This window comes from Gambusia affinis, linkage group LG15 (assembly GCF_019740435.1).
Source record: "Gambusia affinis linkage group LG15, SWU_Gaff_1.0, whole genome shotgun sequence".
Taxonomy (NCBI): domain Eukaryota; kingdom Metazoa; phylum Chordata; class Actinopteri; order Cyprinodontiformes; family Poeciliidae; genus Gambusia; species Gambusia affinis.
This window is the reverse complement of record NC_057882.1, coordinates 13,847,034-13,860,648: the sequence shown is the minus strand read 5'-3', so window position 1 is coordinate 13,860,648 and position 13,615 is coordinate 13,847,034. Positions and strand designations below refer to the sequence as shown.

Genomic DNA, 13,615 nt, shown 5'->3' with positions numbered 1-13,615 from the left:
TTGATCACTGATCTCATTCTTCTCAGAACCCCCTGCATGCTCAATAACCAATTTCTCCTCAATCGAAAGTCTGCATGTTCTGGAGTATTGCCAGAACTTGTTACAGGGCTACATTATGTCTCTCACTACCGTTCATATTACAGTCATCTAAAGGATCCAGCCAGACATTCATTAAAAGTATTAGTCAGGCTGCATATAATCTATATCATCTTTTTTTGCCCAACCCATCCTACAGTGCTATTCTGTGTTTCTTTGTCAGATTGTTCATCAGAAAGCAATTACGAACAACTTCTAAAATCACATTTAGAATTACTTGCAAAATTCAGAAAAGATTGATGTTGTGTATTTTGTAAGTTGTCTCCTTTTCAGCCAAAATGTAAACACTTCCAAAAAAAAAAAAAAAAAAAAGACATTTCACAATTATCAGTATCAGTGAGATGCTTAAAAATTAAGTCAGGAGAAGCACAGAGATGTAAGAAGTTACTTAAAAGAAAGCTATGTAGAGACACGCCAGTGATTCATTCAAGAACTGCACAGATTTCACTAGCCCCCATTAAATCCCATGTCTCCTGTTTCTTTTCCTTCACTTCTTTGATATCTCTACTATTCCCCATGAACTTATTCATGTTAGCACTAAAATCCATATGAAAGGTAGCAAAAGTCCATTCAGCTGACCAAATCTATTACTGGCAAAGTGGGGTCAGGATACCACAAATTTGCATCTAAATAGTTCACTGCAATTGTAATACTGCAGACCTTGAAAATGCAAGGACAAATTGTGGTTATTATAAGAAAAAGAGTAAAACATAGTCCAAAGTTGTTCCTTTTTATCCTTTTGTGCTTTAAACTTAAAGGCAAGACTCTACATTAAGAAAATACTAACTCTAGGAAACACAGAGAGAATGCTGCTTTATAGATGCTATTTATGCTAGCTGTGTGAATTCCTACGATAAGATGCTAAAGATTTATTGTCAACTCTGTAATCATTTTCATACCAGTCAAAGGGTAAAGCCTTGATTTAAAGACCCAGACCTTGCTCACCAATAGAATTAAGTCACCTTAAACTAATTTAATTGATGGATGCAGAAGAAGGCCCAACAAAAAAAACCTTTTGAATGCTACACTAATATTATCCTTTGTTATAGATCTTAAGGATAATTCAAACTAAACGAAGACTTTTATCGGCAGCTCAAAGCTTTGAAAAACCATAGAGCATAAAACAAAAGACATTAGCTATTGTCCATCAATACAGTGGGCTCCATGTCCAATCAGACCTACAGGTTAAAGAGTGTATATCAAAATATAATGAGATTAATAGAATGTAGCATGTATCAGACAGCCTTGTGAATAGGCGGCCCACTGGTTCCAGCAAAAAACTGTTTGACATTTAAAAAGTGACTCAACTGTGAACGACAGTAGCAAGGGCCTCTTTGATATGTGTGAGAGTAGAACAACACTTTTTTTTTTCTTAGCTGACTGAAATTATCATAACACACAGGACCAATATTTGTTTGTGTTGTTTTGCTATGTTCCGTTATCGTATTTCATTTCTTTAATAGCCGAGTCTCAAAATAGGAAGCACTTCTCATTGCACTGGTTTCAAATTACCACTTTTCATTTAGGGTTCTTGTGTTTTCGAATCAAATTATCCTAAAAACACACGATAACTCCCTGAGACTGAAGTGGTGAGGTCGTGTTGGCAGACAATTATTGAAAAAGCCTTGAAAGAGTCCTTTAATTTCTTCAGTGTAATGGTTTGCTGACACATGCCTTCGCTGTATATGAGAACAGAGGTGAAAGAACAGTTTCCCACATTGGCTGTGAATTTTCACAGATTTGTACTATTTACATGTAGATTGCATTTGCAATTTTCAGAGGGAAAAAAAATGGCATAGAAACCAAGCATTCGTGGTCATAATAATCAGTGGTACTCTCAAAAAAGCTGAAGCATAATCAGAGAGAAGTGCTAAGGCAGTGAGCAGGTTCCCCAGAGACTGCAGTGCAGATGCATACGAATGCTTCTTTTTACTGTACCTTTTCTTGGATTTCCTGCTTCTCCTTTGCGGCTTCTTCCAGCTGGGCCTGCAGGTCACTGATCTGGCTCAAGTCCCTCGCCGACTACATCACACAAACGCACAAGCAGACAAACATAACAGAAAACAAGAATCGCTTTTAAACGAATGATTAAACAAGAAAGCATGAGTCTCAAGTGGCTCAGAAATGTTTCCATTATCTTGCATCAAAATTAGTTTTCATGTTAATGGCTCATAAACACAGCAGGTTCAACTAAAATAATTTGTCATGTGGTTTTGATGTACAGCAGTTCTCTCTGATTTGAAAGCACATGCTGCGTCGGAAAGAAAATATGTCCTCGACAGAAATCAAACTGCAGAAAAGAAGTGGCTTTAGAAATGTAATGTCTAATTTTTAAACCAGATGTTAGATAAGTGGTGCAACTAAAGACATAAGTATGATGTACATTTTAGATCATTCTCATGTCTCAGGAAAATATTACCACGCAAAGGAAAAAAAAATGCTCAAACACAAATGGTAGGTGGTAGGTGATTCCCACATTCCAAGCCCGCTCTGCATGATATGGTGACCGGCTCGTTAATGAGGCAATGAAGCCTTCAAACTGCTTCGCCATGTAGAGACCAACCACTCTGTGCATAAGCAACACTTTGGGTGTCATTGTCTCCCATCACTCCCAGATGGGACCGTCTTGTTAAAGAGAAATAAGCTCAGGGCTCCCATCAGTCGTTATCCTGAGTTAAAATTTTTACGAAAGTAAAATGTTCATTTTTGTGGCGCATCTGTATCTTATTTTGAAGGGGTATGTAAACGTTACCATAGCGACCAGAGTCAGAGAGCGTTAGGGCAGCGGTCGAGACGAGATGAGAGGAGTAGCGCTTGTGAGTTTTAGGTCTGGTTCACACGGCACGATTTAAGGATTATGGGACGATTTCCAAACCTCTGTGACCACAGAGCCGATAAAAGTCCAACAGGTTCGATCGGTTCGTGTGTCCAGCCACACGGCAGGAGCAACACAAGAACCGAGTCCACTCACGAACATCCCGATTCCAGGAGAAAATCCAGTAAAACCCCCCAACATACCATACGTGAATTTAGAATAATCAAACACGGATGACGATGTAGAAGCAGTAGTGATAGTTTGTGGACTCATTTTAAGCGATAAAAGACGTAACAAAAACAAAAGGCGTTTGATAAAACATGGCAGGAGCAGCCACTCTATTTGCTGCACTATGATTTGGAGGCGAGTTTTGTTTTTTCATAATTAACATTTTTAACTGAATAAACATAACCTCATAAACCTATATAAAAATGACCTTTACATTAACATTTCCACATATCACTTCCGATGTCCACCGGACTCTCAGTTGCCATGTCAACCGTTTGGGATTCCCCTCCGTACTTACGTCACCGCGCTTTCTGATTGGCTACCTGTCACATTCAACAGGCTGCGTTCTCGCTCCCAGTCAGGAAAAACCCAACAGGCTGCGATAATCAGGCCAAGTCGATGTTGGATATGCCTGATTTTAGTTCAGGCATATTCAACACACCACACACTGCAGGACGTTGGAAGATTGTCATAAAGGAAACATTGGGGCAAAAAAAAAAGGCTTTAGCTGGAACGCCGCAAACATGCAGAAAAATTATCTGACGATTCCCCCCTCCTCTCCCTGGGCCGCAGCAAAATTGCCAAGTCTTGACCAGTCCGCAGTAATAAAAAGGTTGGGGACCACTGTATTAAACAATTCATAACATATTAAACAATTCATATTGGCTTATCAGTTAGCTATTTAGAAATTTATAACTGAGGCATTTTATTTCTGGTTTTAAATGTGTGACCTTTTGGGTTTTGGAATCAGCACTTTTAATTCACAAACCTCAACCAAATACAGTGATTATTTATTTTGCATTAGTCCACCTTGTATAAATTTTTTTATATCAACCTACTGTTTCAGCTGACAGAAACTTATTTCATTTTAAGATTTTATTGTTGATTTTTCTTAATATCTTCAGAGGGAGAAAAAACGTATTGGTAAAAGAAATGTCAGTGCCACATAAAAAGGCTGCACACTCAAAAGCCACAATAGATGCCAGACATTATTGTCTGTAAAAATGTGCAATGTTTTGATAACAATAAATGTTGCTGTTTTGTTTAGTGAAATTGATCATGTGACATTTTTGTCCTAAATTTTAAATTAATCTTCTGATTATGTGCTATTTTCATTCAAGATCTTTTTTTACCCAGAGAATCTGTTTAAATCAGACCAAATGCTGATAGATCCAATGTGATTAGATCAGACTGAAAGTAAACGCCGTCTAACTAACCCACCGGACATAAAAGAGCAGCAGAATAAATGCTAACAGACCAACTGGCATCTGACAAAACTGAATTAGGCAAAAGGCATCAGACCAAACAGATGCAGACAAACTGCTATCAGAAAAAAAGCCATCGCATCAGAAAGGATTCCCCAAATATCCCCCAAATATAACAGATGCATTCGAAATGGACGCAAACAAACATCATTGGACCAAACGCATATTTGTTGTGGCAGTGTATTTTTAATTTTTTTTATGTTTTTAACCAGATGGTGTGCTGTCCGACTTGATTTGGACTGGTCCGCTTGGCTTTAGTGCATTTTGTCTCCGTTTGTTTTGTCTAACGAACGTCGATATTTCCCAGACCTCAGAATGCGCTAATTTCTAGACTGGTCATAAATCTTTTCATGGCCCATTTCTTAAGAATACTGCTGGTGTTTACGATGACATTTCAAATCCATTCAAACAGATGACTGAAATTCCTCAAAGGCTCGGCTACCTGTGCAACTGCTGCTTTGTGCTTCTTCATCAATTCATTCATGTCTTCCTGATCCTCCTCCATGCGAGACTGCAAGTCGTTCTTCTCTCTCTGCAGACGGCTGACCTGCTCCTCCAGCTAAGTGGCAGACGGACAGAAAAACACACCTTAACACAAAATGTCAGGATTTATTCATGAGCTATTAAATATGATAAACGGTGATTAGCCAAAGCCAGAGCAGTCCCAGAGTTTCCTCCCTGCTTTGAAACACAGTCTTGTCAGGGTTCTGGCTGGAGGATGACACCAATTGGAGATAATCAATTGGCTCATTTAGGCCAGGGAAAGTGCAGTGTGTATAGAACACTAGCAATGTCCTATTTGGAGTCTCAGCTGGTAAAACGCCAGTTCTCAATATGAATTCTCTAATCTAAGACATTTGCGAGACCCTCCCTTGCCATAAATGTAGCAATTAAAAACCAAAACGGAGACAGACAGCACACTGTGTGTCCTCCCAAGAGACACAAATATCCTCAGTCTATGAGTCGAAAATGTAGGAAGAAGTCTCGTGAGACAGCTATTAATGAGCAGACTGAGAAACAAAAAAAGAAAAGAAAAAAAAAACATTCAGCAAAGCTCATTTAACCATTAGAGCAAAATGTTCAAATCAGACATATGCCAAAGGGCGTTTATTATTTTAATATTCCAGCATGGCCTCTTGTATGCATATAAATGAGGACCCTGCTACAATTTGAAGAGTGAGAATTTGATATGCATAGGCCCTTAAGTAACTACGCATTGTTGTTTGTGGGGGTTTTCCTCATTAAAAAAGTGAATAAAAAAAAAACCCACAAGTACAGAAAAAAGCTTCAATTATGTGAAGGAAAACAGTGTAGGCACTAATGGGCCAAAATGTACACAGTGTTAATTACATTTTGGTTAAAAAAGCCTTCTGTGTTGGATATAAACTGAAAACCAAGCTAAAAGTTTCATTAGTTGGAACATACACTCAATTATTCCACTGTTACTTTGTAAAAGAAAAAGATGTGAAAACTCACCGCCATCTTGGTTTTGACCACATCTTCCATTTGAATATGCAAATCTTCAATTTCAATCTCAATGCCCTTTCGAGCTTTCACTGCTGCTGCACAAGTAAACTCTGACTCCTCCAGCTGCGAGGCACAGTGGGAAACGTGAAGGAAGCAAAGGACAAACGTTAGTGGGCCGAGATCAAGAATCCCTGCTGGATATAATGAAGGATTTCTTCACTGTTGCAATTTCTATAATCTGAAAAGCCTTTTTGTTCAGTTATTTTTGTCACTTATTAAAGGCTACAGTACTGACATCTTTTGAATTAGAAGCAAAATAATCCCGAGGAGGACGTACTTGATTTTTGAGCTGGACAATCTCCCTTTTGCTGGGGGCATTGCTCTTCAGGTGGTCCAGCATGATCTGTGCATCAGCCAGAAGGACTTTTGTTCTCTTCAAGTCTTTCTTTAGCCTCTTCTCCGTCTCCACATCCCTGTGGCTAACCTGAATAACGAATCACTGCTCTGTAGTTATTACTATTACACATGACTATCTCGCCTCCATCTAAACTTAGAGCACCTCTCAGGGCTCAAAAGCATTTTATTTCCAATCAAGACAAGTGGACCCACGTTTAAATCGCACACACTTTGCTGCACAGGCAAAGAGCTAAGGCAGTACCTGGTCCTGAGCAATCAGAAGCCTGGACTCCAGCTCCCGTTTTTCACGCAAGACTTTCTGCTTGTCGTCGTACTCCTCCTCCAGCTGTACCTCCATCTGTTTGAGCTGCAGGACACAACAATGTCAAAAACACAGGAAACGGATATCAGTTAAAGTCACACATGCATCATGAGCTATCTTGTTAGACGTCACTGTTTTGGGCTGCAAACACTTGCTGGCATCTGACAAAATATGCTCTTCTGTTTATAATTCAGTTTTATTATAGACATAGATGCTTTTACAAAAGTATTCACACCATCATTCCAAGTATTCAACCACAAACCTCTATGTATTTTATTGGGAATTTGTGATAAAGTCCAACAAAATTACAAAGTGAATGGAAAATTTTACAAATGCTGTTTGTTTTTTGTTTTGTTTTGATTTTACAAATAAACAGTAGAAAAGTGTGACCCATGTTTGTATTTAACCCCTTTCACTCTAATATCCCTGAAAAAATTCAGTGCACCCAACTGCTTTCAGAAATCAACTGAATAGTACATATTTAAGTTTCAAGTGGCTCATTTTGCGATTAGCTTCAATCATAAGAAAAGAACAAAAAAGGTCACTATGGAAGTTGTTTTTTAAGTCAATGAATAAATCAATTACAAAGGTTTGATGGATAGTTTGATTAATTCTCACAGATGTTCTCCATCTAATGAGACAGCCATTTGAAAAAGAATGGGCCTGCATTTCAGTCTTCTGTAAGGTAAAGGCAGTTTGCTTATATAGCACATTTCCAGCAACAAGGCAGTTCAAAGTGCTTTGAATAATATAAAAAGCTGGAAAAGCAATAGCCTGAAAGATTTGCTACTGTACCTGCAGTTAGTACAGTAGGGTCTGAATACAAATGCCAACAATGTGTTTCAGATTTGTATTTCAGTTAATATTTTGTAAACCGTGTATGTTTCTTTAATGCCCAACACAATGTGTATAATGTGTTGTTTGACCAGGTATAATCCCAATAAAATATAGAAAAAAAATTTTAAGAAAAAAAAAAAGGAAAAAAGATCATGGGCTGCAAGCACTTTTGTAAAGTACTGAATGTCCATCCAGCAGGGTTGCTGGAAAAAAAAAAAAAAATCTTTCATCACTTGTTTCTTGATAATGTCACAAATCTTGCATCTTTTGCATGACAAAAAATATGCTTTATTATTTTTGCTTTTGTTTCAAAGATAAAATAAGGGAAAGGATCTCTAAAAATATGCTGGGCTAAATACAATGAATTTCGATTCATTTGTCAACATCAGTATCTGTTTCTCTGTGCTGCTTTAAACGGGCATGGCTAATTGATAGCTCAGGGAAGAAAGAATATGGATAAGAAAAATTAATGCACAAAGAGTGAAAATGAGCAACGCCTACCTTCTTACTGCACGACCGCCTGATTTCCTCCACCTCTTCATCCTTGCTCTCAATCTCTTTGGAGTGGCTCTGCCGCTGCCTCTCCATCTCCATCTCAAGTCTCAGCTTAGCCTGAGAGCAAGATAAGGACATGCATTGCAGCTTATGACATAAGATGCATGGAGGCGATATTAGCATGAATTAATAATTTTTGGAACAGTTTCATGCTTTGGAAAAGTGACATGTTTTTAAAGTAAATCTCAAAACTATAGAAGCACGTACCTGCTCCAGCATTTGGATTGATCCCGCCTGCTCATCCAACTCCTCTTCCTGATCTTTCACCTTCGCCTCAAGGTCGTGAAGCTGCTTCTTTAACTTAGCAAGCGAGGCCTCGTCCTTGGACTCCTGGGAGGACAGATCCTGCAGCTCTTCCTCCAGTTGCTGCACTTTCACATTGGCGGCGTACAGTTCTGTGTCCTTGTCCTGCGGACGAGAGGCACACAGTAGAAGTTTGACATCAGGGCTACAATGTATCACTCAGAGCAGAAGAAAGAGGAAGCTTACCTGCAGCTGCTGCCGGAGGTTAAATATCTCACCGGTCATGATGTCTTTCTCGCGAGCCAGTTTCTCCCGCTGACTCTTTTCTCTTTGTACCTCGTCCTGAACCTGGCTCATCTCCAGGTCAAATCTGAGGCACATACAAACAGATAATTAAAAAACTCTAAACTGAACACACTATGATATACAACTTGAATGCACGAAAAAATATCACTGGGAAAAAAACCCTAAGCCTTTTCAAATATTAATGCAAGACAAAAATCTTGCTGTTAATCTACTTATGACATGGTGAGACAGTACACTGAGAGCTAGCTCTGTAAAAATGTCCCTTTTGTCTACAAATGATATTCACATTCAAAGACCCACATTTAACTTTATCTCTCGCTAACACTTTTCCTTCTATTGGCTAAAAATTTCCCCATGACATTCGGTCGTCTCTGAAATGTTTTTTTCTTCAACATCCTAACAGCCAGAAACACTTATTGTTAGTGAACTTAACAGCTAAGTGTTTCCTGCTGACAGCTCCTCGTAATTCCCTGTATTTCCCTCTGAAGTGCAGCTGAAAATAATTTCACCCACAGAGCATCTTCAATTAGCCACAGGGGAGAGATCACATTATACCACAGCGATAGCTTCTTAAGTGCTTAAAGTCTAAGTCATTTTCTCCACTAATGCAATTCTGCAGATTACCGACCATCCCAGGCACTATTTGAATTACAGAAAACTTGAGCATTATGTGAGGAGGCCATCGCGTTGGGCAATCCCGGGGAAGAGCGGAGCTCGAAATTCTCTGAGATGTGTGCTGGTAATTAAAACACGGAAGAGGCGAAGCACGTTTGAAACTGACTTCCTCTGTTTTTTCTCCAAATCGTGGTTGCGGCTCTGCAGGCCTTCCAGATGAAGCTTGGTGTCCTGCAGCTCGCCAGTCAGCTTTTGGCACTTCTTCTTCAGCTGCTGCACAGAGCGCTGCAGATCCTCATTATCTGTCTGCAAATCAGCCAGCTGCGGTGTGGACACACAAATATTACCACAAATATTCTTTTCTGATAGCACTGTAAAATACATTAATGGAATTTAAATAGACATGCACCCATACATTATGAGGCTGAAACTGCATGAATTTGGGATTGACCACTCCTGACTGATGACAAACTACTCCTGGCAAATTTAGATACAAAATGATTTTCAGTCAACCAATAAGTTTACATCTGATGTGAAATAAAACACTCAAAAGAAGTATCAATTCTTTGAGAAAAAAAAATCCTACTGTTCCACGGACCACTGTTTTGCAAGCTGTGATTACTGCTCAAACAGAACTAAAGACTAATTTAAGACACTAAAGAGAATTCACAATGTCAATGGAAAGAAGGTTTTCTTGGTTCTTATAAAACACTGTTTACAGCAAGTGTTCTCTCACATACATTACCTGATGTTACCTTTAGTATTATCTTTAATAATTAATAATAGCTGAGGGCAGAATAGGCTAACACAATTATTTTCCAAGCCGTTTTTATGTCTTCTCACATCAGAGTCTTTGATAAGGAATCAGAATCAGCTAAAATCAGTATTTGCAGTTCAAAGTTTCATATAGTCCAGAGTTCAGAAACTGGCCACAAAATTGTATTAGGTGCATCTCTAGGTTTAAAGATTACTGTGAATCAATACCGCACATTAGAATAGACAAGGTCATTTGAGGAGGCATCCTTATTCTTTCTTGCCTTTCTCTCAACTTGTCTTTTGCTGTGCTGTTCTGTCTCCAGCTTGTCATCAAACTCCTGCTGGAGTTTCTTTTTGGTGAAGTCCATTTCCCGAATGGCTCGATTGTACTTTATCCGCCACTCGCCTCCTAGAGAAAAAAAAGGCGCACAGTTCAGAAAATGTCTTTGTGACATTTTGGGTGTCTCCCGCATTTAATGCAGGCCTAGCAGGGGTACACAGCAAAAAGCGGCTCAAAAGCTCAGATTTGATGGATGCTGTGGATTATCGAGTACACTGTACTGGCTCAGACGGTTATCGCATTCAAGGACCGACATAATATAATCCTTCAGGAAATAAAGCTTCTTTCATCAAAACATGACCTTACGAGGTCAAAAAATTCCACAGGAAGCTACAAAGCAGCCTTTGCGTTTCAACCATAATCTTGAATAAACCTCAGGTAAGAATTCCGAGCTCACAACAATAGCTGTAAGAGAAGGACACATCTAAGTGGCACTTTCCGCAGTTCTTCGCCGACCCTAATTCTGGAGCTGTCACAGGCTATCAGAACTAAAACAGCGGCCAGGCAGGCATTCAGGTTCGGGTTCATTTCTAAGCCTTATCATTTCTGAGGCTGTCCATTTCTCCTTCACATACCAACACGGGCTCCTCCATCAGTGCTGCTCATTAGCATATATATAGCATAATGACAACTTGCAGGGCCACCAGCTCTGATCCCAACGATTACTTTCTCATTCATCTAAGAATTCTGATATGCTCTGTAATGGCTTGTCTGCTGAGGTGGGTTGAAGGGGGCGGTATTGCATGGGGGGAATAAAGCCCCATAGACAAAAAGCTCTCAGCAGGCGATCCATTTTCTTGCAGAAAAGGGGGGGACACACCAATCAGTGGCCATTAGTTGTATGCCTGGGAGTGAACATCTTAATCCGCAAGTCATAAAACCGAAAACTTGGGAAATATCCTCAGCAGTACTTTGCAAAAATATATTACTGCCACGTTTCCTGCTGCAACAGTCGAGCAAAGGACTCATTCCTGCAGCTACAATTAGTGTAAGGGAAATTTTCAAACTGCGATTCAGTATTTATGTTACTGACCTGAGCTGACATGCCCATTAGGGAGGCTTAGCCAGGCTGCTGCTGGTGTCAAAAGTACAATCAATTAGGGCATTTTGAAATAAATGCTTAAAAAAGCCTCGACTGATAGCAAAGAGGGCCCTGACTGCATGAGAAATCCTTAAATTTATCTTCAAGGCCAGTTTTGAGTTCAACTAACCAGAATCGTCATCATCATCCAGCTCTCCGTTGAGCTCCGACGCCTTTGTGAGACGTGCTTCCATGAGCTCCATCTCCTGTGACTCCATTTGTTTTTTCATGGCTTCAAACTTAACCTGAAATGCAGTAATTAAGTCAAGATTGAAAAAGAGTTAGTAAAGGGAAAATAGACTGTGTTTCATGTCTTTTTTGTGTGCATGTGCCTGCAGGTCCTTCATGTCCTTCTCCAGGCGGAGTCTCTCTGAAGTTTCAGTTTCCAGCAACTGGGAAGCCGACTCACTGGTGCTCCTCTCGTCGGCGAGCTCAGCCAGCAACTCTGAGATCTGTTCACACACAAGAGGTGGAATACAACCGGTGAGAGGAACGGCTGCAGCGTGCTTACAAAGACTCTTATGCAAGTTGCTGATCAATATATATATTTTTTTTTTTAACCAGAATGAAAGAGGCAGCAAGACTCCACCACAAATCTCAAACCTGGTGCTCCCCGAAAGCCGTGACAAAGACAAAGAGACCCACCCTGCTCTCCAATCGATCCGTGTTCAGTCTCAATTCACTCCGCTCTTTCTCCACTCTCTCCAGCTTCAATTTCTGCTGCTGTATCTCCTCCTGGAGCACAGATCAGAGCGGTAAATTTTTTACATGTTATGCTACGAGTAAATTGTGAATTATTAAGTCATTCAGGACGTGCGAAGGCATGCCAGGTGACGCAGTTTAAAAAGTGAAATCAGGCTGTGCAATTGAGCAGAATCTATAAGGTGAGTACGGGGAAGGTGATAGAGAGACTTGCTCACATCTTTGCTTCGCATCTGCTCCTCGGTGAGCTGGACTTTAATGAGCGGCTGAACTGTACTGAAGAGCTTCCACCAAGGCCAGTCTTTCACACCATGGTTCTTCTTGATGTTTTTCTGAATGCACCTGATTGCAAGGTCCTGGATCTGAACACATATGGAGAGGCAGTTACCACAGAGATTCGCAATCTTGATTGTGAGCATTTGTTGCACTGGATAAAAATAGAACCGAACAGACTGGGACACAGGTATTAGTATATAACCCTAGTACTAGTAACTCAATATGCAAATCATGTACATGTTCTTTATATTCAACATAACTCCGGTAAATTACTCTCAGATGTATCCAACCCATTTTATCTAGAGTACATGTGACAGATCAACACAAAATACCTCATAGTTTCTAAGAGGGAAATGATTTTCATATTTTCCTACACATAAAAACATTAAGGGGGTGAGGTACATTTGTATTCAGCTCTTTCATGTCAAAACTATGCCCATGCAAGGTTTACACATGTGAAAATCATGTATAACATTATTAACATTATTATATTTTTGTAATTTCAATTTGTGCAATTTCGAGGCTAATGGAAACTTAGCTATTGTCCTACTGAAACAGTTTTCTCTTTTTGGATCCATTTTCTCATAATCTCTGACCAGATTCTGTCTCTCTCAAAGGAAATCATATTCAAATCACCTTCCATGAGGTGTTGTTTTTTTGCCATGCCTAACCTTTTGCATGTCAGCCAAAAGCTTCAATACTGGTATTGTGTTACCAGAACTCTTACTTAGACATGTTTTCTGTGTGGGACTTTGTTGTTGTAAAACTAATAGTTATGCTGTTTACAGATTCTGCCACCTGTGCTGCAAATCTCTAAAGCTCCTTCAGAGTGGGACTGAGCCTTTTCTCTCATTAATACTTCCATTGCCTTGTCTTGGTAGGTTCAGTTACACAGAGTGTACAAAACGCCCTATGAGATAAAACTAAATGTTTCGGCACCTTTTTAAAACCCTAGCTCTGTTTTAAGCTTCTCCACAACTTTATCCCTGACCTGTCTTGCTTGGTTTGTTACTTGGTCTTTATGAGCTTGTTCGTTCAGTAGAGTTCAAACATTTATTTCCACTATTTTGTGTTACTGTGTGACATTAAAACCCCAATAAAATGGATCTAACTTTATGCTTGTAGTATGAAAAATGTGCAGGGGAAGCAATTTCTTTTTCACACATGCTTAATGATTTAATTGCAGAAAAGAAAATGTCATAGACAAATAATGAAAGAAGAAGACAGTGGGGCAGAGACATTATAAAACTCATCAACCAGTAATCTCTCATCCTCAACACTGTTAAACCGAATCCCAGAAACACTGCATTTTTAA

At 39.5% G+C, this 13,615-nt stretch overlaps 1 protein-coding gene across 9 annotated transcripts in view; it reads right to left on the bottom strand.

The window, feature by feature from the left end:
* Positions 1-13,615, bottom strand: part of LOC122844956 (unconventional myosin-XVIIIa-like) — an 83,569-nt gene that overhangs the window by 19,150 nt on the left and 50,804 nt on the right. For all 9 annotated transcript variants that reach the window (XM_044140842.1, XM_044140846.1, XM_044140837.1 and 6 more), the window contains 14 exons: positions 12,243-12,386; positions 11,968-12,057; positions 11,655-11,774; positions 11,453-11,567; positions 10,183-10,310; positions 9,312-9,466; positions 8,471-8,594; positions 8,189-8,389; positions 7,928-8,038; positions 6,530-6,634; positions 6,209-6,355; positions 5,881-5,994; positions 4,847-4,963; positions 2,035-2,118 (listed from right to left, as the gene is read on the bottom strand). In XM_044140842.1, the coding sequence (XP_043996777.1) occupies positions 2,035-2,118; positions 4,847-4,963; positions 5,881-5,994; positions 6,209-6,355; positions 6,530-6,634; positions 7,928-8,038; positions 8,189-8,389; positions 8,471-8,594; positions 9,312-9,466; positions 10,183-10,310; positions 11,453-11,567; positions 11,655-11,774; positions 11,968-12,057; positions 12,243-12,386 (1,755 nt within the window). The remainder of the gene's footprint in view (positions 1-2,034; positions 2,119-4,846; positions 4,964-5,880; positions 5,995-6,208; positions 6,356-6,529; positions 6,635-7,927; positions 8,039-8,188; positions 8,390-8,470; positions 8,595-9,311; positions 9,467-10,182; positions 10,311-11,452; positions 11,568-11,654; positions 11,775-11,967; positions 12,058-12,242; positions 12,387-13,615) is intronic.